The sequence below is a fragment of the Somniosus microcephalus genome, chromosome 7 (assembly GCF_052327205.1).
Source record: "Somniosus microcephalus isolate GS21.2 chromosome 7, FLI_Smic_1.0, whole genome shotgun sequence".
In the NCBI taxonomy this organism is placed as follows: domain Eukaryota; kingdom Metazoa; phylum Chordata; class Chondrichthyes; order Squaliformes; family Somniosidae; genus Somniosus; species Somniosus microcephalus.
Window position 1 is genome coordinate 272,856,062 of NC_140993.1, and position 26,351 is coordinate 272,882,412.

The window sequence follows — 26,351 nt, forward strand, 5'->3', positions numbered from 1 at the left end:
GGTATCGCCCCGTTTGGGGCGCCATTATCGGCCGTGCGCAAAGTTTAGCGCCTGGCGCTAATTATCGCTTCCGACGGCAAACTTGGCTTTTATCGCCCCTGAAGATGATTGGAGCGCTAAATCAGATGCTACACACCTCTCTTAAGGCGCTAACGCCGAGGAGTGAGGCGCTACCTCAGAGTGCGGGTGAAGCAAGGAAGGGCAAATCAAAATAAACCTGCAAAGTGCTGCTCAGTACTCAAAACTCCTTCACACAGCGTTGAATCTCTCCAGAAGTCTCTCTCTCTCTCTCAGAATGCGTGGTGCAAAAATGTCACCGACAAAAAAAGGCAGGAAGCGGTCACCTTTCAATAGCGCTCCCCCAGTCCCTTTCTGACTGTACAACGCTCCCCTCAATCTGTCGTTGCTAGCGGCAGGCAGTAAGGCAGGGGGCGCCACTCAATATCCAGTCCGGGGCGCTAACGGTGCGTTGCGCACTCAACTGACGTCACGATCTGCCGGCGCAGGAGATCGTGGCGGTCTGTTTAGCGCCGCCACAAAATGTCTAGTTAATTTCGCGAGCGGTGCAAACATCGCCGCGCCCAGGCGCTAGTTGCTTTGTGCCCCATTAGCGCCCTCTTAAGGCACTAACGGGAGGCGCAAACAACTGAATCTTTCCCCCAGTGACTATTATCACCAGGCGAAAAACGAGCGATTGAAAATTGAAAATTTCAAATCTGAGATTGATAGATTTTTGTTAGGTAAGGGTGTTGATGGTTATGGAGCCAAAAGGGGTAAATGGAATTAAGATACAGATCAGCTATAATCTAACTGAATGCCAGAACAGGCTCGAGGGGCTGAATGACCTACTCCCATTCCAATGTACCAACGCAATACTCAGCAAATATTTATGAATGGCGATTCAGGATAGAAGGTAGTTCCAGGAGGGTATGATCGAGTTGAGAAAGGGTTGCGTTAGGAGGTAGTCTGATCTGGTCCAGATTGTAATATAAACCATGATTCTCCGACTGTATAGTATTAAATATCCATTTGTACTCAAAACAGGCATAATATACTGCAAACTGCTTCAGCGGTAAAGAATGCACAAAACATGTCTTATAATGGAAACAAACTACATCCAAGTTCCAATCTACTGCAGAACATGAAGCCAAAAGGATAAGCAAGTCGACTTACTGAAACCAAACAGCTCAGGCCATCCTTCAAAGATTCTGGCCAGGAGACAAGACACAATAAACCTAACATTTTAGAACATGGCTTTCAGCTCACATACCTGGATAAGCATTTCCATCCATGTCCACTCCTCCCGATATAGACTGGCCAAACATGCGCAACAGCGGACTGATCGTCTGCCCCGACAGCCTCTAGAGGAGTGAAGGTGTAGCAGGCATTAGACAAACAACAAGATCATTTTTTACTCTGAAGAGGCTACTGCATGTAAGGGGGGCAACAAAGTTCTGGCTTCAGAGGAAACATAAGCTAGTATCATTTAATACATCTGGGCCTCGAAATTCGGTGGTCGCGCCGGAAGTACCGCCCCGGAAGGAGTTGCGAGCGCCCGTCAGAAATTCAGTTTGAGCGCCCCAAATGGAAGCGCGGCGCTACTCGAGGTGCCCCGCATCCGTCTTGGGGCGCTGCAACTGAAGTTCGCAGTGCAACATGCCGCAGCGCCACATGCTGCGGCACGGCGTGCTGTGGTACTGCAGGCCTTCTTCCCCTTCTTAAAGGGGAGGGGCCTGCTGCAAGCGCGATCAGCGATCGCGAGTGCCGGCAAAAGAGCCCGGCACCGAGGAAAAGTGTCAGGCTCTTGGGAGACAGCCGGCACAACGCGGGGGGGGGGAGCTCAGGAGGCCAGGGACGGCTGCGCGAGGAGGTGCTGGCAGGCGGCCAGCAAAAAAAATAGCCGCCCCGCACCTCAGCGCCTCTACCGCCGCAGGTAGCCCCCCCCGAACCGGTCGCAAATTGCGACTGGCATTACAGCAGGGGGCGCTACCAAATTTCGCGATCGGGGTGGTAGCGGGGCGCTGCGCACACCGATGACATCATCGGTGGCGGCGCAGCGCTAACAGCTAGCGCCGCCATTCGCACCCCACTAAATTTCACGGGAGGCGTGGCCAGTGGCGCTAAACCCACTAAGTGCCCTCTTTGGGCGCTAACTGGTGGCGCAGCCCACCAAATTTCTAGGTCCTGATGTTTGAGTTGACACGAGGCTCTAGGCAGGGATTCCAGATACCACACCTCTGAGTAAGGCATCAAACAGCTCCATTATTAATTTACCTCCTGACATCGATGGTCCCAAGTGCTATAATGTTAAGTATTGCCCAGTGACGCACAGGCACTGGACATCATTATGTCACTATGAGCTCTAAAGCAGACAAGGAGACAATTTCACGCACAGTGTAAAATATCAGAAATGTTGTCTGTTTGACTGCAGTGACATTTCATTTCTTTTTGGACTACATCAGTATGAGTGCTTTGAAAGCCATAAAACAGTACAGGCTCCATGGACCTTTGAGCCTTGCCCTAGCTCTCATGGCCTGAGCAGCAGTCATGATTTGTTTTCAATGCCATTGATGGAATTAAAGAACCAAGTTTGAGGTAGTTTTGATAAAGGCCAGGGGTAATTATCACTTCTATTGCTGGGCGAAAAACGAATGATGGCGATTCAGCAAACCATTTTACACCTCAACCTATTTTCTTTGCCATTGACATCAAGTGGGCGAGGTGTAAAACAGACTGGTCAGTCTCTATCCCCTATTTTTCGCCCAGTAATAAAAGTGAAACTCACACCCGCAGTGTGCTGTCGCTTTGCTCACTGAAAATCAGAACAAATTCTCTTCTTCAGATTCAGTCATGTTCAATCAGAATTCACTCTTTAGACTAAAATGTGATCATAATCATAGAATCATAGAATAAATAGTACAGCACAGAAGAAGGCCATTCAGCCCATTGAGTCTGCACCGGCTCTTTCGAAGAGCAATCCAGTTTGTCCCACTCCCCGACTCTTTCCCCATATCCCTGCGATTTTTTCTCCTTCAAGTATTTATCCAATTCCCTTCTGAAAGCTACTATTAAATCTGTTTCCACCACCCTATCAGGCAGTGCATTTCAAATCCTAATTATTCGTCGTTTAAAAAAGTTTTCCCTCATGTCACCTCTGGTTCTTTTGCCAATCACCTTAACTCTGTGTCCTCTGGTTATCGACCATCCTGCCAATGCAAACAGTTTCTCTTTATTTACCCTATCCAAACCTTTCATGATTTTAAACATCTCCTCTTAGCCTGCTCTGCTCTAAGGACAACAACCTTAGCTGGGATGCTGATAAGTAATGATCTATCACGTGCCCTGGACCTTCGGGGGCCTGTTCCGCCATTCAATTAGATCATGACTGATCTGTGTCTGAACTCTCATTTATCTGCCTGAGTTCCAAATCCCTTGATACCCTTCCCTAACAATCTATCTATATCTCCGTTTTGAAATTTTCAATTGACCCCCCCAGCCACAACAGCTTTTTGGGGGCGAGAGTTCCAGATTTCCACTACTCTTTGTGTGAAGAAGTGCTTCCTGACATCACCCCTGAACGGCCTAGTTCTAATTTTAAGGTTGTGCCCCCTTGTTCTGGGCTCACCCACCAGAGGCAGTAGTTTCTCTCTCTATTTACCCTATCAACTTCAATTATCTTAAACATGGTAGTTAGATCACCCCTTGATTTTCTCCACTCCAGGGAATAAAAGCCTAATCTATGGAAGAATGAATAACTCCTGTCTTGTGGGACTAGCTGAGGTGCTCTTGCAAAGAGCCGGCATGGGCTTGATGGGCCGAATGGCCTCCTCCTATGCTGTAACCATTCTAAGAGGAATTTTCCTAAATTGGCCTCAGGTTGTTTTTCTCTTTTGCCTCTCCCAGGTAATGGCACCGTTAAGGTGTGTGTAAATAGTTTACGTTTTTACACCATATCTGGATGGACCTGATTGTCTTTGCCAATTCTTCATCCCTGGAATCATTCTAGTAAATCTCTTCTGCACCCTCTCCAAAGTCTTCATGTTCTTCCTAAAGTGTGGTGCCCAGAATTGGACACAATACTCCAGCTGGGGCCAAACTATTGATTACATAGGTTTAGCACAACTTCCTGGCTTTTGCACTCTCTGCCTCTATTTATAAAGCCCAGGTTCCCACGTGCTTTATTAATTGCTTTGTTCACCTGTCCTGCCACCTTCAAAGATTTGTGCACAAACACCCCCAGGTCTCTCTCTTGCATCACCTTTAAAATTGTACCGTTTAGCTTGTACTGTCTCTCTTCATTCTTCCTACCAAAATGTATCACCTCCCACTTCTCTGCACTGAATTTCATCTGCCATGTGTCTGCCCATTCCACCAGCCTGTCTATGTCCTCTTGAAGTCTATTACTATCATCTTCATTGTTTACTACACTTCCAAGTTTCATTTAATCTGCAAATTTTGAAATTGTGCCCAGTACTCCCAAGTCCAAGACATTAAAAACAGCAGTGGTCCTTGTACTGGAGAACACCAGTGTATACCTCACTCCAGTCCAAAAACAGCCATTCACCAGAACTCGCTATTTTCTACACCTTACTCAATTTTGGATCCATGTTACTACTGCCCCTTATATCCCCAAGCCTTCAATTTTTCTAACAAGCCTAGTATGTGGTACTTTATCAAACGCCTTTTGAAAGTCAAGATACACAACATCAACTGCACTGCCCTCATCCACCCCCTCTGTTATCTCATCAAAAAACTCAATCATGTTAGTCAAACACAATTTGCCCTTAACAAATCCGTGCTGGCTCTCCTTTATTAGTCCGTGCTTGTCCAAGCGGCTGTTAATTTTCTCCCGGATTATTGTTTCTAAAAGCTTCCCCACCACCGATATTAAACTGACTGGCCTGTAATTGCTGGGTTTATCCTTCTCCCCTTTTTTTGTAACATTTGCAATGCTCCAGTCCTTTGGCACCACCCCCGTATCTAAGGAGGATTGGAAGATTGAAGCCAGCACCTCCGCAATTTCCACCCTTACTTCCCTCAGTAACCTTGGATGCATCCCATCCAGACCGGGTGACTTATCCACTTTAATTACTGCCAGCCTGTCTAGTACCTCTCCTTTATCTATTTTTATCTCATCCAGGATCCAAACAGCCCCCTAGTTTACCATAGCTTTGGCAAAGTCCTCTTCCTTGGTAAACACCTATGCAAAGTACATCAATTACAACATGGGTTTTCAAACAGGGATTCCTGGGAGGTTGCCCCAGGACCATAAAAGTTCTGTATTATTCTGTACCTGTTGACATACTAACGTGTTATTTCTGCTGTTGTACACTAATAAAAGCTGCTTTCTGCAGTGATAGTCCTGTTTTCCTTTGAGTAACTGGAATTGCCTTTCAGGAGTTAGGATTGGGGACCCTGGGTGTGTGTCAATACTTACAGAATATACACTATATGAAAAAGTTTAAAAGTCACTGGTTTACGATGGACTGTCACTTCAACTGATCATAGAATCACAGAAACCCCACAGTGCAGATAGAGGCCATTTCGGCCCATCGAGCCTGCACCGGCACATATCCCACCCGATCCCCGTAACTCCTACACCAACACATATCTCACCCTATCCCCGTAACCCCACGTATTTAATCCCCCTAACACTAAGGGTCAATTTATCATAGCCAATCAACCTAACCCGCACATCTTTGGACTGTGGGAGGAAACCGGAGCACCCGGAGGAAACCCACGCAAACACGGGGAGAATGTGCAAACTCCACACAGACAGTCACCCGATGCCGGATTCGAACCCGGGTCCCTGGCGCTGTGAGGCAACAGTGCTAACCACTATGCCACTATATATCTGGAGTATGCTGCGAGTCACTAATATCAATATTTCAATTCCTACAGCTGATATTTTGATCTTTGCAACTCAACCCCTCGACGGGTGCTGACTCATGCTGGGGGAGTTTTAAGGGTTCCACCAGCCCGCCAATACTTCACCCAAGTGTTCATTATTCATGCGTGAGCCTCGATAATGGGTGAAATAAGGTAATTCAACCACAAGGAGCATCATAGCTCAGCCCAACCCTGTCCTCGCTCACCAATCACATATACTCACGTTCCAGCAGGATTTACTGGATACTGATCACCAGGGACTTTTTACCTCCCAGTCGGGAGGTACTGAGGCCAATTGTAATTCACCCGCTGAAAAATACACAACACACACAGACAGACACACACACACATGCATACACACACACACACACACACATACACAACACACACAGACACACACACACAGACACACACACACACTAACACAGACAGACACACACATACACAGACACACACACACACAAACACACACATACAGACACACACACACACACGCACACACACACAGACTCTCACACACACACCCACACACACACACCCACACCCCACACACACAGACACACTCACACCCACACAAACACGCCCCCACACACTAACACACACCCACACACACACACACTCACACCCACACAAACACGCCCCCACACACTCACACCCCACACACTCATGACCTACGGGGGAGCCATGTGCTGACTAATGCAACAGAGTTACTTTTGGATTGCTCAAGACAAACATCAGTGCAGGCATGATGGGCTGAATGGCCACCTCTTTGCTGTAAACTTCCAGGGTGAATAAATGATGACGGCACCCTGTAAATCATCAGTCCTTTAAGCACACGCTGTACAGAGCTGACCTCATGTCAGTACCTGGCCTCTCTATTACTTCCACAAACATATGGTTCTGATCACTTACAACTGCAACGAATTTAAAGGCACCCTTTGCAAGCCACCAGCCATTGCCTTCACCTAGGCTTAAAGATTTATGATTTACACTAAAGGAACCACTAGGACATTATGTACTTCTGTGATTGCTTTTACAGCATTCTAATTTTAAAAAATCCCATTAGAAAGCACAGAAGAGAAACGTGCTCAGCCCATCAGCTCCATAGACCATGGCCCGATATTAACTTGGAGGCGGGGTGGGGGGGGTGGGGTGCTGTTTTGCAGTCGGGAAACCTGGAAGAATGGGTTTCCCTCAGGCCCTGCCGAATTTAACGGCAGGACCTGATTAACATTTTTTGTCTCCGTTTCCCAGCTGCAGCCAATGAGATTGAGAGGTTTATAGCACAGATGGAGGCCTTTCAGCCCATCATGCCCACGCCAGCTCTTTGCTAAAGCCATGCAAAATTAACCTCACTGTCCTGCTCTCTTCTCATAGCCCTGTATCTCCCGCTGCTCCAAACACTGATCCAGTACCACAACCTTTCCCTTAAAGGGTGCAATAGTCTCTGCCTCAACCATTCCCTGCGGCAAACTGTTCCTTGTTCCAACAGCCTTCTGGCAAAGCAATTTCTCCTAACCACTCTCCTCACTGTCTTGGTGACAATTTTGAATTGATGAGTCCTCGCTGGACACGTTAAATAGTCAATCCATGGTCAAATGTCACCTAGAAATAATAATCCAGAAATTCGGGTCCCCACGGGTGAGTACGCGCTGGGTACTCACGCATAGGCCCAATGAAAGTGCCGGTTCCATGCATGCACTGCGCATGCGCGGGAAACCGGAACTTCCGTTCCCGTGAAAGAAGGGGTTCACAGGTCGAACGCGTGCGCCGGAGAGGCAGCGCGTGCGCGTCGAACTTATGTTTTTTTTTCAGGTTTCTCCGGGAGGGTAAGTCTCCAGCAGTTACACTTTTAAAAAGCAGTCGCAAGGCCTGCTTTTAACAAGGTAAGTGGTGAATTAATTAAAATTAAAACATTTTTTCCACAGGTTTATTATTTTTTAATATTTAAAGTTTATTTTTAGCCCCGTTAGAAAATGTAATTAATTTTTTCAAAAATTTAAATTATTGTTTAAAATAGTTATTTCATGTAATTTACAGTTATTTTAAAAATGTGATTTTTTAAACATTTATTTGAAGATTTAGTGATGTTTTGGGGCTTATAGTATTTATAGGTTTGACAGCTCTTCCTGTCAAACTTATGAATGAAGCATTCCCTGCTACAATTGGCTCTCCATGGCCCACGTGATCCCAGGGGACGCATCGAACTAACTGCGCCGCTGGGATACGCAAGCACTGCGCGCCGGCAGTTGGAGCAGGCCCAGGATCGGAATCCCACGCGGGCCCACAGCTCAACGGCCGGCACGCTAGGTAAGTGCAGGTCGGGGGCTTGCACCCGCGGGAAGCCCCCGACCCGAATTTCTGGGCCATTGAGTTTTCAAAGCTTATCACTTGTTTGAAATCTGTTGAGTATTTTCTGTTGTTTTCTATTTAGAGCAACTCAGTAATAAATGGAGTAGAGTTAAATAGATTTACAGCTGACTGTTTTGCTCTGCAGTTTGCAGAGATCTTAATCTCAGTGTAATATCTGTGCACTGATCAGGATGCAACTGTAATTCATTTGCGCTGTAGTGAGTTATTTGAAAGCTACAGCAGCAAATTCCTGAAAATCTCTGTGGTGTAAAACTCACGCTCGGGACTTTAACATTGGCTCTCAATTCACAATTGGACCCTTGTATAAAATGTTCACGTGGGTCAAGAAAAGGCAACCGGTACAGTGAATTTTACAGTATCTATTACATGCAGAGGTGGTTCATCGCAGTCTGTAGCTAGTGGTGTTCACTGATCACATTCTTTAGCCACAAATGTTTAAGTCATAGTGTACTGCTTGATCTTCCTTCAAAATAAAACCGAAGCAGGCATTTTCACTCCCTCCAAAAACACACAGCAAGGGGCCTTCCTCTCCACTAGAAGGCGAGTGGAAGGTTGACTGACTGGCGCCGTCACCAGAAATCCTGCAAGTGATGGCTGGTGATGATGAGCCACCTTAGATCTGCCCAAAATCAGACAGAACGAACGGGAAAGGAAAATCTACCCTGCACTGTATTTCTCACTCAGTGCAAAGGGATCTGGCCCTGATATAGTTAGTGAAATCAATGAGCAGTTACCATTGAATATTTGGAGACTATTCCATTGGCATCTCCATGGTAAATGTAGACAGCTCCTCCATAATCATTTTCATTGGGCGCGCCAATCGCTACATCTGAAAAGGAAAAAAAAAGCTTTCATTAAAAGCGGGTAAATGGGTACGGGGGCCTGGTGATTGTGGTACTGGACTAGAGTCTGGTGATTGTGGTACTGGACTAGAGTCTGGTGATTGTGGTACTGGACTAGAGTCTGGTGATTGTGGTACCGGACTAGAGTCTGGTGATTGTGGTACCGGACTAGAGCCTGGTGATTGTGGTACTGGACTAGAGTCTGGTGATTGTGGTACCGGACTAGAGTCTGGTGATTGTGGTACTGGACTAGAGTCTGGTGATTGTGGTACCGGACTAGAGTCTGGTGATTGTGGTACTGGACTAGAGCCTGGTGATTGTGGTACTGGACTAGAGTCTGGTGATTGTGGTACTGGACTAGAGTCTGGTGATTGTGGTACTGGACTAGAGTCTGGTGATTGTGGTACTGGACAAGAGTCTGGTGATTGTGGTACTGGACTAGAGCCTGGTGATTGTGGTACTGGACTAGAGTCTGGTGATTGTGGTACCGGACTAGAGTCTGGTGATTGTGGTACTGGACTAGAGCCTGGTGATTGTGGTACTGGACTAGAGTCTGGTGATTGTGGTACTGGACTAGAGCCTGGTGATTGTGGTACTGGACTAGAGTCTGGTGATTGTGGTACTGGACTAGAGTCTGGTGATTGTGGTACTGGACTAGAGTCTGGTGATTGTGGTACTGGACTAGAGCCTGGTGATTGTGGTACCGGACTAGAGTCTGGTGATTGTGGTACTGGACTAGAGCCTGGTGATTGTGGTACTGGACTAGAGTCTGGTGATTGTGGTACTGGACTAGAGTCTGGTGATTGTGGTACTGGACTAGAGTCTGGTGATTGTGGTACTGGACAAGAGTCTGGTGATTGTGGTACAGGACTAGAGTCTGGTGATTGTGGTACCGGACTAGAGTCTGGTGATTGTGGTACCGGACTAGAGTCTGGTGATTGTGGTACCGGACTAGAGTCTGGTGATTGTGGTACCGGACTAGAGTCTGGTGATTGTGGTACCGGACTAGAGTCTGGTGATTGTGGTACTGGACTAACAACCCAGAGGTCATGAATTCTAAATGTACCATGGCAAGTTATGAATTAGAATTCAATACATCTGGTAATTTGTGGGCTGGCACCTGAATAAATGAGCATGACAGCTGTTAGATTGTTGTAAAAACAAAACTGCTTTACTAGTGTCCTTCAGAGAAGGGACCTGCCAGTCCTGCCTGGTCTGGCCGATGTGTGACTCTAGTCCCACACTATGTGGTTGACTCTTAATGCCCCTCGGCCAATGAGGGATGGGCAATAAATATTGCCGCCTTGTCACTGTCACCCACACACATGAACGCATTAAAACGCTTCTCTGCTTCTTCTTTAGCTCATCCTTCAGTCCTTTGAATTTGACTTTATAAAATCATAGGATAGATTATTTAAAATTTGTGTTCCCGGTGTGAAACTTCAGCACATGAACAGAAATTCAGGCACGTGGGTCAGTGAGTCTCAAAGGATTTTCCAAAACTATTCCTAATCAGGGAAATGCCATGTCAGTGGCTCAAATTTGTAAGATTGACCCAGTGCTAACAAGCCTAGTATGTGGAACTTTATCAAACGCCTTTGAAAGTCCATATACACAACATCAACCGCACTGCCCTCATCCACCTTCTCTGTTACCTCATCAAAAAGCTTAATCAAGTTAGTCAAACACGATTTGCCCTTAACAAGTCTGTGCTGGCTTTCTTTTATTAGTCTATGCTTGTCCAAGTGGCTATTAATTTTCTTACGGATTATTGTTTCTAAAAGTTTCCCCACCACCGACGTTAAACCGACTGGCCTGTAATTGCCAGGTTTATCCTGCTCCTCTTTTTTGAACAAAGGTGTAACATTTGCAATCCTCCAGTCCTTTGGCACCACCCCTGTATCTAAGGAGGATTGGAAGATTGTGGCCAGTAATTTTATTCTAGATTGCTCCTTGTCTTTCTCCATAACTAATCAAAACTTTACAATACTATGATCACTGTTGCCAAGATGCTCTCCAACGGTGACATTCTCCACTTGACCCACTTCATCCTCCAGGACTAGATCCAGCAATGCCTCCTTCCTTGTTGGCAAGAAAAATACTGATCAAGAAAATTCTCCTGAACGCACTTCAGAAATTCCTCCCCTTCTCTGCCCTTAACACAATCACTGCCCCATTCAATATTGGGGTAGTTAAAGTCTGTTATTATCACTACTCTATGGTTCTTGCACCTCTCAGTAATTTCTTTCCACATATGTTCCTCGATCTCCTTTGGTGACCTATAACATACACCAAGTAGCATAATAGCTCCTCTATTGTTCCTCAACTCCAACCAAACAGATTCGGTCTTTGGTCCCTCAAGGACATTCTCTTTTTCTAGCAATGTAATATTTTCCTTAATCAAAACTGCTACCCCGCCTCCTTTTTTCTTCCCCATCATTCCTGAATAACTTGTACCCAGGAATATTAAGCATCTAATCCTGGCCTTTTCCAAAATCATTCTGGAATGCAAAGATAAACACCAGCTTCTATTCTCTACTGCTTGCCATCTTCTTAAAACCCTCTCCTCTGTCTCCTCCACCCTCACTTCCGACAACAAGGGTGAGGAGCTCATGGACTTCTTTGTCTCTAAGATTGAGACCAACCGTTCAGCTGCCTCTGCCACTTCCCATCCTTCCCCTAGCCCACTGGGCCAAACATCCTGTAAGGCTGCCCCCTGCCCTAGCCCTGAACTCGCATCTTTCTCCAGTTTCTCTCCGATCTCCCCTCATGACCTCTCCACGCACATCTTGTCCACTAAACTGCTGACCACCCGACTTCCTTTTCTGGCTCCCATGTTAGCTGACATTGTTAACGGTTCTCTCTCCTCAGGTACTGTCCCCCTCTCCATCAAATCTGCCGTCAAAAAAACAACCTTTGACCCCTCTGTCCTTGCAAACTACCGTCCCATCTCCAACCTCCCTTCCCTCTCCAACATCCTTGAAAGTGTTGTTGCCTCCCAAATCCGTGCCCATCTTTCTCGCAAGTTGCAGTGATCACAATATCATCAGATTGTGAGTAGTTATGGAAAGGGACAAGGAACAACCAAAGGTGAAGACACTCAACTGGAGGAGCGCTAATTTTATTGAGTTGAAATGGGATCTGCCCCAGGTGGACTGGAAACGAAGTTTGGCAGGTAAGATAATAAATGAGCATTGGGAGGCCTTCAAGGAGAAGATAGTTCAGGTACAGACTAGACACATTCCTAGGAGGGGGGAAAAGGGCATCCAAAGCTACAGCTCCCTAGATGACTAAAGATATAGGCCTAGAAATTGGATTAGGCCCAAAAACAGGCCTGGGGCACGGACCAGCGATATTTACCTACGCCTCTTCTAAGTGGTGCAGGCAGCATGCAAAATTCGTGCTCAATTGGCGGGGGGGGAGCAATATCGGGGACAGTCTACTGGCCAATAAAGTTTGGTCTCGGCTCTCTGCGCTACTTAAAGGGGTGGTTGCAGAAGCAGCTCATTGTCAGTCTGGAGATACAATAGCCCAACAGCCAAGAGAGACCCAGACGTTTTTCCGACGCTGCACTGGAGGCCTTGGTCCTGGGGGTCCAACGAAGGCGGGCTGTCCTTTACCCGGAGGGATGCAAGACACCATCGAAGCTCATCACCAGAAGGATTTGGGAAGAGATGGCACAATCTGTCACGGCCACCAGTGTTGCCCCCAGGACCTGGATCCAGTGTTGCAAAACGTTTAATGACCTCACACGGCTGGTCAAGGTGAGTGAAAGCTTCAGCAAATGCTATATCCCACCAACTGCATCACAAGGCTCACACACTGGTCAATGCACCACACCCCCATCACTCACCAACCAACAATCTCTACCTATCACCACTCATAACTCACAGCTTCCTGGAGTGTATACGGGATGGTTTCCTGGACCAATATGTCAAGGAACCAACTAGAGATCAGGCCATCTTAGACTGGGTATTATGTAATGAGAAAGGATTAATTAGCAATCTTGTTGTGCGAGGCCCCTTGGGTGGGAGCGATCATAATATGATAGAATTCTTCATTAAGATGGAGAGTGAAGTAGTTGACTCAGAGACTAGGGTCCTGAATTTAAATAAAGGAAACTACGATGGTATGAGGCGCGAGTTGGGTAGGATTGATTGGGGAATGTCACTCAAAGGATTGACGGTGGATAGGCAATGGCAAACATTCAACGATCGCATGGATGAACTACAGAATTTGTTCATCCCAGTTTGGCATAAAAATAAAACAAAAAAAGGTGACTCAACCGTGGCTAACAAGGGAAATTAGGGATAGCATAAGATCCAAGGAGAGGACATATAAATTGGCCAGAAAAAGCAGTAAACCTGAGGATTGGGAGCAGTTTAGGATTCAACAAAGGAGGACAAAGGAATTAATTAAGAGGGGGGAAATAGAGTATGAGAGTAAGCTTTCAGGGAACATAAAAGCTGACTGTAAAAACTTTTATAGATATGTGAAGAGAAAAAGATTGGTGAAGTCAAGCATAGGTCCCTTGCAGTCAGAATCAGGGGAATTTATAATGGGGAACAAAGAAATGGCTGACCAATTAAATACATACTTTGGTTCTGTCTTCACAAAGGAGGACACAAATAACCTCCCAGAGATGTCGGGGGACATAGGGTCTAATGAAAGGGAGGAACTGAAAGAAATCAGTATTTGTAGGGAAATGGTGTTAGCGAAATTGACAGGATTTCTCGATAAATCCCCAGGGCCTGATAATCTACATCCTAGGGTACTTAAGGAAGTGGCCCTAGAAATAGTAGATGCATTGCTGATCATCTTCCAAAATTCGATAGACTCTGGAACAGTACCCATGGATTGGAGGGTAGCTAATGTTACCCCACTATTCAAAAAAGGTGTTAGAGAGAAAACAGGAAATTACAGACCGGTAAGCCTGACATCGGTAGTGGGGAAAATGCTAGAGTCCATTCTAAAAGATGTAATAGCAGAACACTTGGAAAACAGTGACAGGATCGGACAAAGTCAACATGGATTTACAAAAGGTAAATCGTGCTTGGCAAATCTACTGCAATTTTTTGAGGATGTAACTGGTAAAATAGATAAGGGAGAACCAGTGGATGTGGTGTATTTGGACTTTCAAAAGGCTTTCGATAAGGTCCCGCATAAGAGATTAACGTGTAAAGTTAAGGCACATGGGATTGGGGGCAAGGTATTGACTTGGATAGAGAACTGGTTGGCAGACAGAAAGCAAAGAGTTGGAATAAACGGGTCTTTTTCCGAGTGGCAGGCAGTGATTAGTGGGGTACCGCAGGCATCGGTCCTTGGACCCCAGCTATACACAATATATATTAATGATCTAGACGAGGGAACTTGATGTAATATCTCCAAGTTTGCAGACAACACAAAGCTGGGTGGGCGTGTGTGCTGTGAGGAGGATGCCAAGAAACTCCAGTATGATTTGGACAGGTTGGGTGATTGGGCAGAAGCATGGCAGATGCAATATAACGTGGATAAATGCGAGGTTATCCACTTTGGTGTCAAAAACAGGAAGGCAGATTATTATCTGAATGGCAGTAGATTGGGAGAAGGGGAAATGCAATGAGACCTGGGCGTCCTTGTGCACCAGTCGCTGAAGGCAAGCATGTAGGTGCAGCAGGCGGTTAAGAAGGCAAATGGTATGTTGGCCTTCGTAGCGAGAGGGTTTGAGTACAGGAACAAGGATGTCTTGCTGCAGTTGTACAGGGCCTTGGTGAGACCACATCTTGAGTATTGTGTGCAGTTTTGGTCGCCTTATCTGAGGAAGGATGTTCTTGCCATGGAGTGAGTGCAGCGAAGATTCACCAGACTGATACCTGGGATGGCAGGAATGACGTATGAGGAGAGATTGGGTCAATTCGGCTTATACTCGCTGGAGTTTAGAAGAATGAGAGGGGATCTCATTGAAACTTATAAAATTCTAACAGGACTAGACAGACTAGATGCAGGAAGGATGTTCCCGATGGTCGGGGAGTCCAGAACCAGGGGTCACAGTCTAAGGATAAGGGGTAAGCCATTTAGGACAGAGATGAGGAGGAATTTCTTTACCCAGAGAGTGGTGAACCTGTGGAATTCTCTACCACAGAAGGCAGTAGAGGCCAATTCATTAAATATATTCAAGAAGGAGTTAGATATATTTCTTAAGGCTAAAGGGATCAAGGGATATGGAGAGAAGGCAGGGACAGGGTACTGAATTTGGATGATCAGCCATGATCTCATTGAATGGCAGAGCAGGCTCAAGGGGCCGAATGGCCTACTCCTGCTCCTATCTTCTATGTATCTATGTATCTACAATCGTGGCTTCACTTCACCCTCACACACTTACTACTGCTGCAACACTCACACCCACATCTCACACCTTGTACACACTGACAGCTATTAATCCATGTCAGGCACATCACCCAACCACACTGCACCACACTCATTGACACACTTTCCTTTCACTTGCAGGCAAGGGTGGCTCACAGCTGACGTGAGCAACAGCTGACCGGAGTGCTCCAACAGATTGCTAGGAATGCTGAGGCGCCGCCCCGGGGGAGTGGCAGTGGGTCTGTGGAGCAAGAACCTGCTGTCCTCTCTCAGGGCGACAGCATTCCTAATCCCACCACTGCCACTCCACCATTGCCCTTGCCGCTGCCTATCAACCAGCCAGCCCAGACCGCTGCCGCCCATGCTGAGGTGGTGCAGTCTACAGCCGGGGTCTTCTAGGTCCAGGGCTATTCGAGGTCATCCTGCAAGGCCATCTGTAGTCTCCCCACTGAAAGTCAGCAGCCTTCCACCAGCCATGCTGCAGCCACTGGGGGAGCACTGCGTAGGAGCTCTAGAGTAGGTAAAGCCACATGAAAGACCCACACTAAGGGCTTACACAAGGGTGAATAGTTCATATTGTAATGTTGATTGGATTCTGATAAATTTATGATTTTTGTATGGAATGTGTGTTTTGTGGTGGCTCTCATTTCAGCTTTGTGCCCTGGAGGACGCTGTGATGTTTCTTGACAGAGGGATGGTCTGATGGGGAAGTGATGAGCAACAGGGATCTGGGGTTTCATTCAGTCAAATCAGTGTCTGATGAGGCGCTCACGGACAGCCCATCCGGAACGGGGATTTGCTGCCTGCCTCCTCCCTTTTCCTCTTCTTCCTCCTCCTCCTCCTGAGGGGGTCCCGCAACTCCTGGTGGCAAGGGCTGCGCCTTCATGATGGCCAAGTTGTGGAGCATGCAGCAGACCACCACGAAATGGGACACCCGCTCCGGTGAGTACTTGAGGGCCCCTCTCGAGCGGTCAAGGCAGCGGAACCGTTGCTTGAGCACCCCGATGGTCAGCTCGATGATGTTCCTGGTGGCAGCGTGGCTCTCATTGTATGAGTGCTGGGCACGAGTGGTAGGGTTGTGGAGGGGAGTCATCTGCCTGGTGCAGAGTGGATAGCCCTTGTCTCCGAGCGGCCACCCTCAGCTTTCATGTGGTAGCTGGAAGATGAGGAAAGACGGGAGGAGGCTCGAGTGGAGCATAAACGCCGGCATGGACTGGTTGGGCCGAATGGCCTGTTTCTGTGTTGTATATCCGATGTAATCATCCTGCTTATAAATCAACAGTGCCAATGGCAGGGAACAAGCCAGCACCTCACCTACTTTTTCCGTTGGTGAAGCACTTGGAAGAAAGAGAAACTGTTTCCACTGACAGGAGGGTTGGTAACCAGAGGACACAGACTTATGATAATTGGCAAAAGAGTCAGAGGGGAGATGAGGTGATTTTTTTTCACACATTGAGTGGTTAAGATCTGGAATTCACTGCCTGAAAGGGCGGTGGTAGCAGATTCAATAGTAACTTTCAAAAGGGAGTTGGATACACACTTGAAAAGGAAAAAATTGCAGAGTAATGATGAAAGAGCAGGGGAGTGGGACTAATTGATTAGCTCTTTGAAAGAGCCGGCACAGGCACTATAGACCGAATGGCCTCCTCCTGTGTTGCATGATTCTATGAACTTAGGCCTTTTGTCTCCCTTTTTTTAAGGGAGAGCAGCTTTTTACTACAAATATTTTATTAATTGGCTAAGGAGGTTCTAAAAGACTTGGGGGGGGGGGAATTCAGTTGGTTTGCACCTTCCGCTAGCGCCTTAAGAGGGCGCTAATGGGGCGCAAAGCAACTAGCGCCTGGGCACGGCGATGTTTGCGCCGCTCGCGAAATTAACTAGACGTTTTGCGGCGGCGCTAAACACTGCCGCCACGATCTCCTGGGCCGACAGATCATGACGTCAGTCGAGTGTACAACGCCCCGGTAGCGCCCCGGATCGGATATTGAGTGGCGCCCCCTGCCTTACCGCCTGCCGCTAGCAACGACAGGTTGAGGGAAGCGTTTTGCAGTCAGGAAGGGACTGGGGGAGCGCTATTTAAAGGCGACCGCTTCCTGCCTTTTTTTGTTGGTGACATTTTTGCACCACGCATTCTGAGAGAGAGAGAGACTTCTGGAGAGATTCAACACTGTGTGAAGGAGTTTTGGGTTCTGAGCAGCACTTTGCAGGTTCATTTTGATTTGCCCTTCCTTGTATCAATTTAGAAGAGACTATGGGGGCTGCACTCTGAGCTCTTTCCCTGGGCCTCTCCATTGTTCTTTCCAGCAGATTTGATGTACAGGTCTCTCCAGGTCGAGATTCAAGGCTGCAATGAGCAGGGTGTGGATGGAGAGCAAGATCGACCCTCCCCTTTAAGAACTGACCGGTGCCAGTGTGTCTGTGTTCCATTGCTGACAGACATCACATGAGCTTCGCCAGCGCTCTGAGGTAGCGCCTCGCTCCTCGGCCTTTGCGCCTTAAGAGAGGTGTGAAGCGCCTGATTTAGCGCTCCAATCACTTCCAGGGGTGATAGAGGCCAAGTTTGCAGTCAGAGGCGATAATTAGCGCCAGGCGCTAAACATTGCGCACGGCCGATAATCGCGCCCCAAACGGGGCGATACTGAATTTTTCCCCCTAGCTCTCCAGCTATTCAGAATTCTACTTATTAAAGATTGACATGGTCAAATATTGATGCAAAAATCACACCTGAATCAAAAGATATTCCTGGCACTGAATAAACTCCATGGTGAATCTTGCAGCCTGGTGAATTGTGGTTTAATAGTTTAAAATTGGAATGCCACAAAGATGGTGAATAAAGGCAACAGACAAAGAGCTGGCAGAAATAATTTGGGAAAATGGGAAGGAAATTAATATATTTTGATAAGCTTTACTAATTTTGATTGATGAACATTTTTTTTGTAATTCATTCATGGGATGTGGGCGTCGCTGGCAAAGCCAGCAGTTATTGCCCATCCCTAGATGCCCTTGAGATGTAACTGAGATTAGGAAGCACTGACCTGGAAACCCATCATCATCAATGTCGCCCAGAGATCCAATGCTCTCTCCAAAGTGAGCATTGTACATGCCGTCACCCCTCAAAAGCTGCTGCTGCTCCAGTGCTGCCTACAAACAGGAAATAAGGCGTGGTGAGAACAACGTGTACTCTGACCTGATTGTCTAGGACCAGGTGACATTCTGCTCCCTTCAGGAAACATCTGCTCTGTGCTCTGGAAGACTCCAGGCTGATTTTCACCAAAAAGGTAAGAGTATTTTATCATTTAAACCTCCCATTACTTGTGGAGCTTTGTTTGGTCCTGATATAGTTCAATTTCTTTGGAACATTTCTTTGAAACCTTGGCCTAGAAATTCAGTATAGCCACGTTTGGGGCGCTACAGCCGGGCGTTTGCTAAATTTAGCGCCTGGCGCAACTTAGCGCCACCTTCGCCGATATTCAGTTGCATCACCCCAAGAGGTTTCTGCTGTGCTAAAGCAGGCGATGCACGACTACCTTAAGGAGCTAAGCCAGCGTGCCGAGGCGCTAACACCGAGGGCGGGCGCAGCGCAAGTGCGGCGAGTTTCTGAATGAAGGCAGACACGCTGGCGCCAGTCAGCTCTTAAAGGGGGAGGGTCGACTTGTTTGGCTGCCATGCCCTGCACACCCATGCCCTGAAGCAAGGCCTGACCATTGCTGGTTCATCAGTTCTATGCCCTGGACCATGGGGAAGACCGCTATTCTTCCAAATCCCATTGCACACTCTTGCTGCTTGTCCAGGGTCATGGGGAAGGAGATGTACTGACGTCTCCTTCTGAAAAGGGCATTGTTCACCTGGCGGATACAGCAATATACCGCGAACTGGGAGATGTTGGCAATGTCCCCAGTAGCGGATTGGAAGGAGCCGGTGGCATAGAAGTTGAGAACCACCGTCACCTTCACTGCCGCCGACAGAAACGTCCTGCTCCTCAGCTATGGCTGTAGATCTGTGTGAAGCAGGTGGCAGATCTCAGTGACCACCTCCCTTCTGAATCGCAGCCTCCGAACACACTGCTCCTCAGACATGTTCAGATACGAGAACTGCTGGCGGTATACCCTGGGTGGGTAAGGCCTCCTGTGCCGACGCCTGTTGGCCCTTCTCCATCTGGCCATGACTGGCACTCTCTCACGGCGTCTCTGATCCCTTTGAATGCAATGCAGAAAGCCAACGTTTCCACCCATTGCAGCCCCCATTATATGTGGCAACTCAAGGCTATGGCACTGAAAGTGAAATCCAAGTGCAAAGCTCTGGCCTGAAGCCAGAAGTACCTGTGCGAGCGCTGAGTCAAAGCAGAAAGCTCTCTGCCTTTGTCTCTCTCCAAATATCCGTCTGTCACACAGAAGGATTGGCACAAAATGGCTGCCACTTATAATGCAGGAGGAGTCCCCTTTAAATAGAGTCCCCCGCACCCAGCAGCGACTGGGAACCATTCCCCTCTACCAGTCGCTGGGGGCGACAGGCGCAAAAAAGGGCGGCGCCACTGAAGTTCCGGTTCGAGGCGCACCAAGGGCGTTGCACCATGAAATGACGTCAGGATCTGCGCGCGCAGCTGAGCGGGCGCTGCGGTTTTGCACCACCACTAAATCTTGAGTGAAGTTCGCGAGAGGCGCAGATAGCGCCGCGCCAGGGCGCTAGCCGCTTAGCGCCCCACTTCTCCTCCTCCTAAGGCGCTAGCGGCTGGCGCTAACAACTGAATTTCTAGGCCCTTATCTTTACTGTGCCAAGATGAACAAACTAAACGGTGCTTCTAGTTCAGCCAATAAGGAGTCATCTGCATGCAGTCATTTTGCAGTAAAGTCAGGGAATGGCATGATGTACTTGTAAAGAAGATGGCAATGGAACTTTTCTACTTCAGTTATATTTATTTTCTTCCCATCCCTCCTGCAAAGGCTCCTTTGACGTTCACCAGTGCCTCATTTCCCAAGTCCTCACTCTGACCCTTCTCCCTCCTCTCTCAGTGATGACACAATCGCTCTTGCCCTCACTTTCCACCCCACTTCCATCCACACCCGGTGTATCACCTTCACCTTTCCTGCCAGTGATCCAAGTACCAAGCATGCCTTTCCATCCACTCCCGGCTTTCCAAAGGGACTATTTCCTCTACAACATCTTCATTCACTCTTCCGTCAGACCCACTACTAGTTGCTCATTCCCATGCCGTCACATTTTTTCTAAATCTCTTACATTCTTGTATCGTGCATCCTCGTTCTTGACCCCTCAACTAGGGAAATGTGGGAAATGGGGCACTGGCAATCAACAACTGAGTCTTTGCAGGAATGATTGGCAGAAGAAAAGGATAAAAGCAGTACCAAGATGCCGGTACTGCCTGCGCTCTCTGTGCCGGCGGCCGTTCTCCTTGGCCGCCAATGTTATCGGCAGGTTTCCAGCATTCCCCAATTTCTAGGCCCAACACTCTTATCCAAGGGCTAAAAGAATTTATTTTGCCACCAAATTTGATTACATTAGGACATGTTATTTTGATCCTGCCATATCAAAAAAGCCCGAAGAGCTATACAATTCATGGGGCACTGAACCAGGCGTGGAATGTTGCCTGATGAGGATATGTTTCATATGGTAGTCAATTTTCCAATGATTAATTTCCATGCCAGATTCTCCGATCCACACTCCGTCAAGCAAATCTCTTATTGGCATGGAGCTTCTCTGATTAACTCTACACAGATCAAAAGGGGTTTATTCCATTCAGTCAATTGCTTTTGTCTAAATAAGCATTCAAGCACTGCAAAAGTGAACCACTGCCCCTGTTGATGAACATGGTTACTTGGCCTTCATCTCTTATCTCCGTGAACTTACATTGCCCCTGTTGATGAACACAGTTACTTGACCTTCATCTCTTATCTCCGTGAACATGGGGGCTCCAACCAGAAGATCTGAGTAGCCGTCAGAGTTCAAATCAACTGCGCATAGTGACGAGCCAAAATAGGAGCCCATCTGGAATGTCAAAAGAGAGTCAAAATGTATAGAAACACAGAAGATAGGAGCAGGAGTAGGCCATTCGGCCCTTCGAGCCTGCTCCGCCATTCAATGCGATCATGGCTGCTCATCCAAACTCAGTACCCTGTCCCTGCCTTCTCCCCATATCCCTTGATCCCTTTAGCCTTAAGAAATATATCTAACTCCTTCGTGAATATATTTAATGAATTGGCCTCAACTGCCTTCTGTGGTAGAGAATTCCACAGGTTCACCGCTCTCTGGGTGAAGAAATTCCTCCTCATCTCTGTCCTAAATGGCTTACCCCTTATCCTTAGACTGTGACCCCTGGTTCTGGACTCCCCTACCATCGGGAACAGCCTTCCTGCATCTAGTCTGTCTAGTCCTGTTAGAATTTTATAAGTTTCAATGAGATACATACGTATCATACATATATATTGGATAAATGATTCCACCACTTAATAAAAATCTTCGGTGTAAGAGCAGTGACTTCACATTTCAATATAATGTTGTAATCCTAGGGAGTATTTCTTTGCTTAATGTTTTAATATAAGAAAATGAAAAGCTCATTTATGTAAATCAGTTGCTGAATGAAGTAGGCACTATTCTTTATCCCATGTACCTCAGTAATTTTTTGTTTACTTTCAATGTAAAAGTATTCTGAGTGGCAGCCTTGCCCACTGGAAACATATATTGGTCGTGCATTGAGCAGGATTTTCTGAGCTTTTAAAATGAATGGTCGGAAAATCGTGTGGGGCACATGCCTGAATTTCCGATCTGCACTGGTGGTGATTGAGGTTCCCTAGCAGCAGCAGAAAGTCAGAAAATAATGCCTTTAGTGTAAAATGCAGCTCCATTATCATACTGATGACGGTGTCAGTCATTGGATAGAATTTTTTAAACATTTTTTCATGGGATGTGGGCGTCACTGGCGAATCGAATAACTAGAGCGGTAGTTGGGCTTTAAACTAATGAAGGGGGGCGGTGGGGGATTCAGAAAAGGGTCAATTCAAAAGCAGTAAGAGAAATGTCAAGGCTGTAGAGCAGAGCAGTGATCTAGGTAAAGGATAAGCAGAGTGGGTCAGGAAGGGCCAGAAATGCAACTGTACTACAGTCAGATTTTCTGTGTCTGTGCCCCGTGCCCGGCCTGTTATTGGTGCTCAGGCAGACAGCAGCTTCCTTTCTGGCAAGATAAAGCGATGTACAATGTAGTGCAACTTTGGAAGTACACAAGGGAATCCCACCCAATAATAAGGAAAAGGGAGGGGATTGCTTCAAAGGTCACCTCCCAGGTCAAAGAACTGGGATTGCCAGTCAAGTGCTGTTCAATTATATTTGAGAATGTGTACCTTACTGAGACAAAATCTCATGAAGGAAACTGGGCGCAGTCCTGTCCTTCCAACCTCTCTCCCACCCCCCCTCCCCCAATTTGACATTGTTGTTCTCAAAGATCTATCTCCATTGTCATCGTGAACACTGGGGTGGCAGGAAGAGATTCTTGCCAGCAAGGGAGAGATTGTCAGGAAGGTCAGCCATCAATGCAGTTAATGTCTTTCACTGTTAATTACAGTCAATTATTGTATTAGTGTGCTCATCTGGTCTCTAGAGGGGGAACTAGAAACAAAGATTACGTGGTGTTTGTATCACTTGCAACAAGCAAGGACTCTTCCTGCAAATAGATAATCAGTGTTTATAAAGAAAAAACGTATTTTGGTGGCAACGATGTTTCAAAAACATTAATGAGAGGTTTGTCAAAAATTACGGGTAAATTCAGGGGATATAAATCTGATTAATTAAGTTCTGCAGGGCACAAAGGCTTCATTCAGCTGTAGGCCCGTGTTTGTCTGAAGTGAGTCAATGGGCCATATATTCCGATGCCTACGGGTGAGTACGAGCTGTGTATTCACCCGCAGGGACATCGGAAATGCCGGTTTCAGGTTTGCGAAGCGCATGCGCTGAAAATCGGCATTTCCGATCTGTGAAGAATCCTCTCGACAGATCCTCTGCCTGCCCTGGAGAAGGGCCTCTGCGAGGGGAGAGTTCCGCTTTCTGCACAACCTCCGCCCGCTGAAAACCCTTAGAAATCTTACGCCTGGTAAAAGCCTGCGTAAGGCCTGCTTTTATCAGCATATAAGTTTAAAAAAGTAAAAAAAAAGATTTTCACTCATTTATAATTTAAAAAATACTTTTAAAAAAGGTAAGTTTATTTTTAGCCTCGCAAAAAAACTTTAATTTTTTTTTAATTACATTTTTGTTTAAAATATTCAAATTAAAAACATGATTTTTTTTTTAAATTTATTGAATGTTTTGATGTGTTTTTGGGGGTGATCTCCATTCATATATTGACAGGTCTATCTGTCAAGTGTATGAAGGGGGATTCCCTTCTTTCATTGGCTGGACTGGTCCACGTGATCCCAGGGAGGCTTGCGAACCGCCTGCGCCCCTGGGATACGTGGGCCCTGCGCATTTCGACTGTGGAGAGGTCCAGGAGCGGAAGTGTCCGGACCTCGGGAGCCCTCAGGTAAGTCCGTAGATTTTTTTCCGATAGGAGGCCTCCGCACGCAGGAAGCCTCTGATCGGAAATTACGGGCCAATAACTATAAATCCAGTGTATTCATATCCATCCAAGTAACAGTGTACTTCTGCTCGTAATGTGGAGGCTGCACTTTCCCTCATTACCAACTCATTTACACCTAAAACTAGGATGGCAGTAGAAACAAAATTGCAAAAGAAAGTGAACCACCCACTGATGCTGGAGGTCCGTCCATTCCAATTTTCAGACAGAAATCAATTTAGGCGGCCAGAGTTCCTGCTGGAAACAGGCGGGGGGGGGCCTCTTTAATGAATACATACCAGGGTCAAATTATGCAGTCGAGACCCCAATGCAATCTTCATCTCTACCTGCAATACTACCGATAATTCTTCAACCTACCCTCAAACCATGGGTGGTACAAGTTGGGAGGCAGCCACTCAAGAAGCTCGACACCATCCAGGAAAAAGCAGCCTGCTTGATCGGCACTCCCTCTACCAGCTTAAACATTCACTCCCTCCACCACTGGCGTACCGTGGCTGCAGTGTGTACCATCTACAAGATGCACTGCAACAACTCCCCAAGGCTTCTTCGGCAGCACCTCCCAAACCCGCGACCTCTACCACCTAGAAGGACAAGGGCAGCAGGCGCATGGGAACACCACCACCTGCAAGTTCCCCTCCAAGTCACTCACCATCCTGACTTGGAAATATATCGGCCGTTCCTTCATCGTCTTTGGGTCAAAATCCTAGAACTCCCTCCCTAACAGCACTGTGGGAGCACCTTCACCACACGGACTGCAGTGGTTCAAGAAGGCGGCTCACCACCACCTTCACAAGGGCAACTAGGGATGGGCAATAAATGCTGGCCTTGCCAGCGACACCCAAATCCCATAAAAAAAACAAATTTTTAAAAAAATTGCGCAACTGCCTCTTTTGTGGGGCTGCAGCTCAACACTCTCGCTGATCTGCAGGAGAGCAGGCTGCAGGATGCGACTAAAGCCTCTATTCCATTCAGTCTCCCTGCCTGTCCAAAGTGGAGGAAATAGTGGAGCACAGAGACTGCATGGCCTCAGTATGAGAATCCCTGAGAGATGTTACTACTGGGTGTCACAGATTCTTGCAAGGAGGGCCCAGCTGTAACGTCCATTGAGGTGACCACATGCACCATGGTTGACTGCAGAGTTTCAATACCATGGGCCTGCACCCCAGACAAGTTTGCAGTGGACTCCTTCACACTGTCCGACATGCTGCAGACACTCCCTGGCAGGCAGTCCAATTCGTGGAGCAATTGTTGGTGCACAGACAGCCCCTAAAATCTGTATCTCTGCCCTCTTCAGTGAGGCTACGATGCGAGCTTGCCCTCTGTGAGCATGTCCTGGCCTGTCCTCTCAACCTGCACCTACTCCTGCTCACTTGTGCTCGGTGAGTCATCCAATGCAGATCCCTCGAACTAACTGTCTATACCATGCCGGGTGTTGATTTCTGTGCTGGTGCTTGGCAGGGTAACGGCAAGTAATGGTGCAACTTCAATTATGTCCCTGCAGTTGTTCTTTCATGTCATTGATTAAATGGGTTGGCAATCTGCCTTACTCTTTGACCAGTTTTAAGACTTTGTAGATGGTGCTATTTCTGTCATAACCAAGTTTCTATTTAGGTGGTTGTTTGAAAAGAAAAGGCCTGAAATGTATTTTTGTTTCTGCTGTGAATAAATGTCAGGAAGCACTCCTTCTCGCAAAGGGGAGTGGAAATCTGGAACTCTCTCCCCCAAAAAGCTGTTGAGGCTGGGGGGGGTCAATTGAAAATTTCAAAACTGAGATTGATAGATTTTTGTCAGGTAAGGGTATTAAGGGTATCACTTTGGTGTCTTGATGTAAACAAAAATGAGTGATTGGGATGAAAGTCTTCTCTCTGCCATTTGTAAGGGTCTTAACGATAATCATTTTATAAACAATCTCTGCAGTAATGTTGGTCAAACAACTCAAAATGGCCCATAATTTGACACTAACGGAGAATCGAAAAATGGTCAGTGGAAGAAATTCACACCAATGTAACAGGAGTCTTCCTCTGAGGTTGAAGTGAAAGCTGTTGGATTGAAGTAAGATGAACTCTACTCTGGACCTCGCCTGTGAAACAAAGGCCCAGAGAGTGCTGATTCAGAGTCTGGGTAGAAAAAGTGTTCCATTTTTCACGTGGCCATCTCAAACTGAAAACTGAAGCAGACTGCTTGACGTAGGGGTATTTCCTAACAACATTAATTATAAGAACATAAGAAATAGGAACAGGAGTCGGCCACACGGCCCCTCGAGCCTGCTCCGCCACACGGCCCCTTGAACCTGCTCCGCCATTCACTAAGATCATGGCTGATCATCG

At 47.0% G+C, this 26,351-nt stretch overlaps 1 protein-coding gene across 3 annotated transcripts in view; it reads right to left on the bottom strand.

Annotated features, from left to right (window-relative positions):
* Nucleotides 1-26,351, bottom strand: part of itga9 (integrin, alpha 9) — a 539,537-nt gene that overhangs the window by 429,796 nt on the left and 83,390 nt on the right. For all 3 annotated transcript variants that reach the window (XM_085993779.1, XM_085993778.1, XM_085993777.1), the window contains exons 9-12: nucleotides 21,312-21,449; nucleotides 18,485-18,590; nucleotides 8,997-9,091; nucleotides 1,271-1,361 (exon numbers count right to left, since the gene is read on the bottom strand). In XM_085993779.1, coding sequence (XP_085849905.1) covers nucleotides 1,271-1,361; nucleotides 8,997-9,091; nucleotides 18,485-18,590; nucleotides 21,312-21,449 — 430 coding nt within the window. The remainder of the gene's footprint in view (nucleotides 1-1,270; nucleotides 1,362-8,996; nucleotides 9,092-18,484; nucleotides 18,591-21,311; nucleotides 21,450-26,351) is intronic.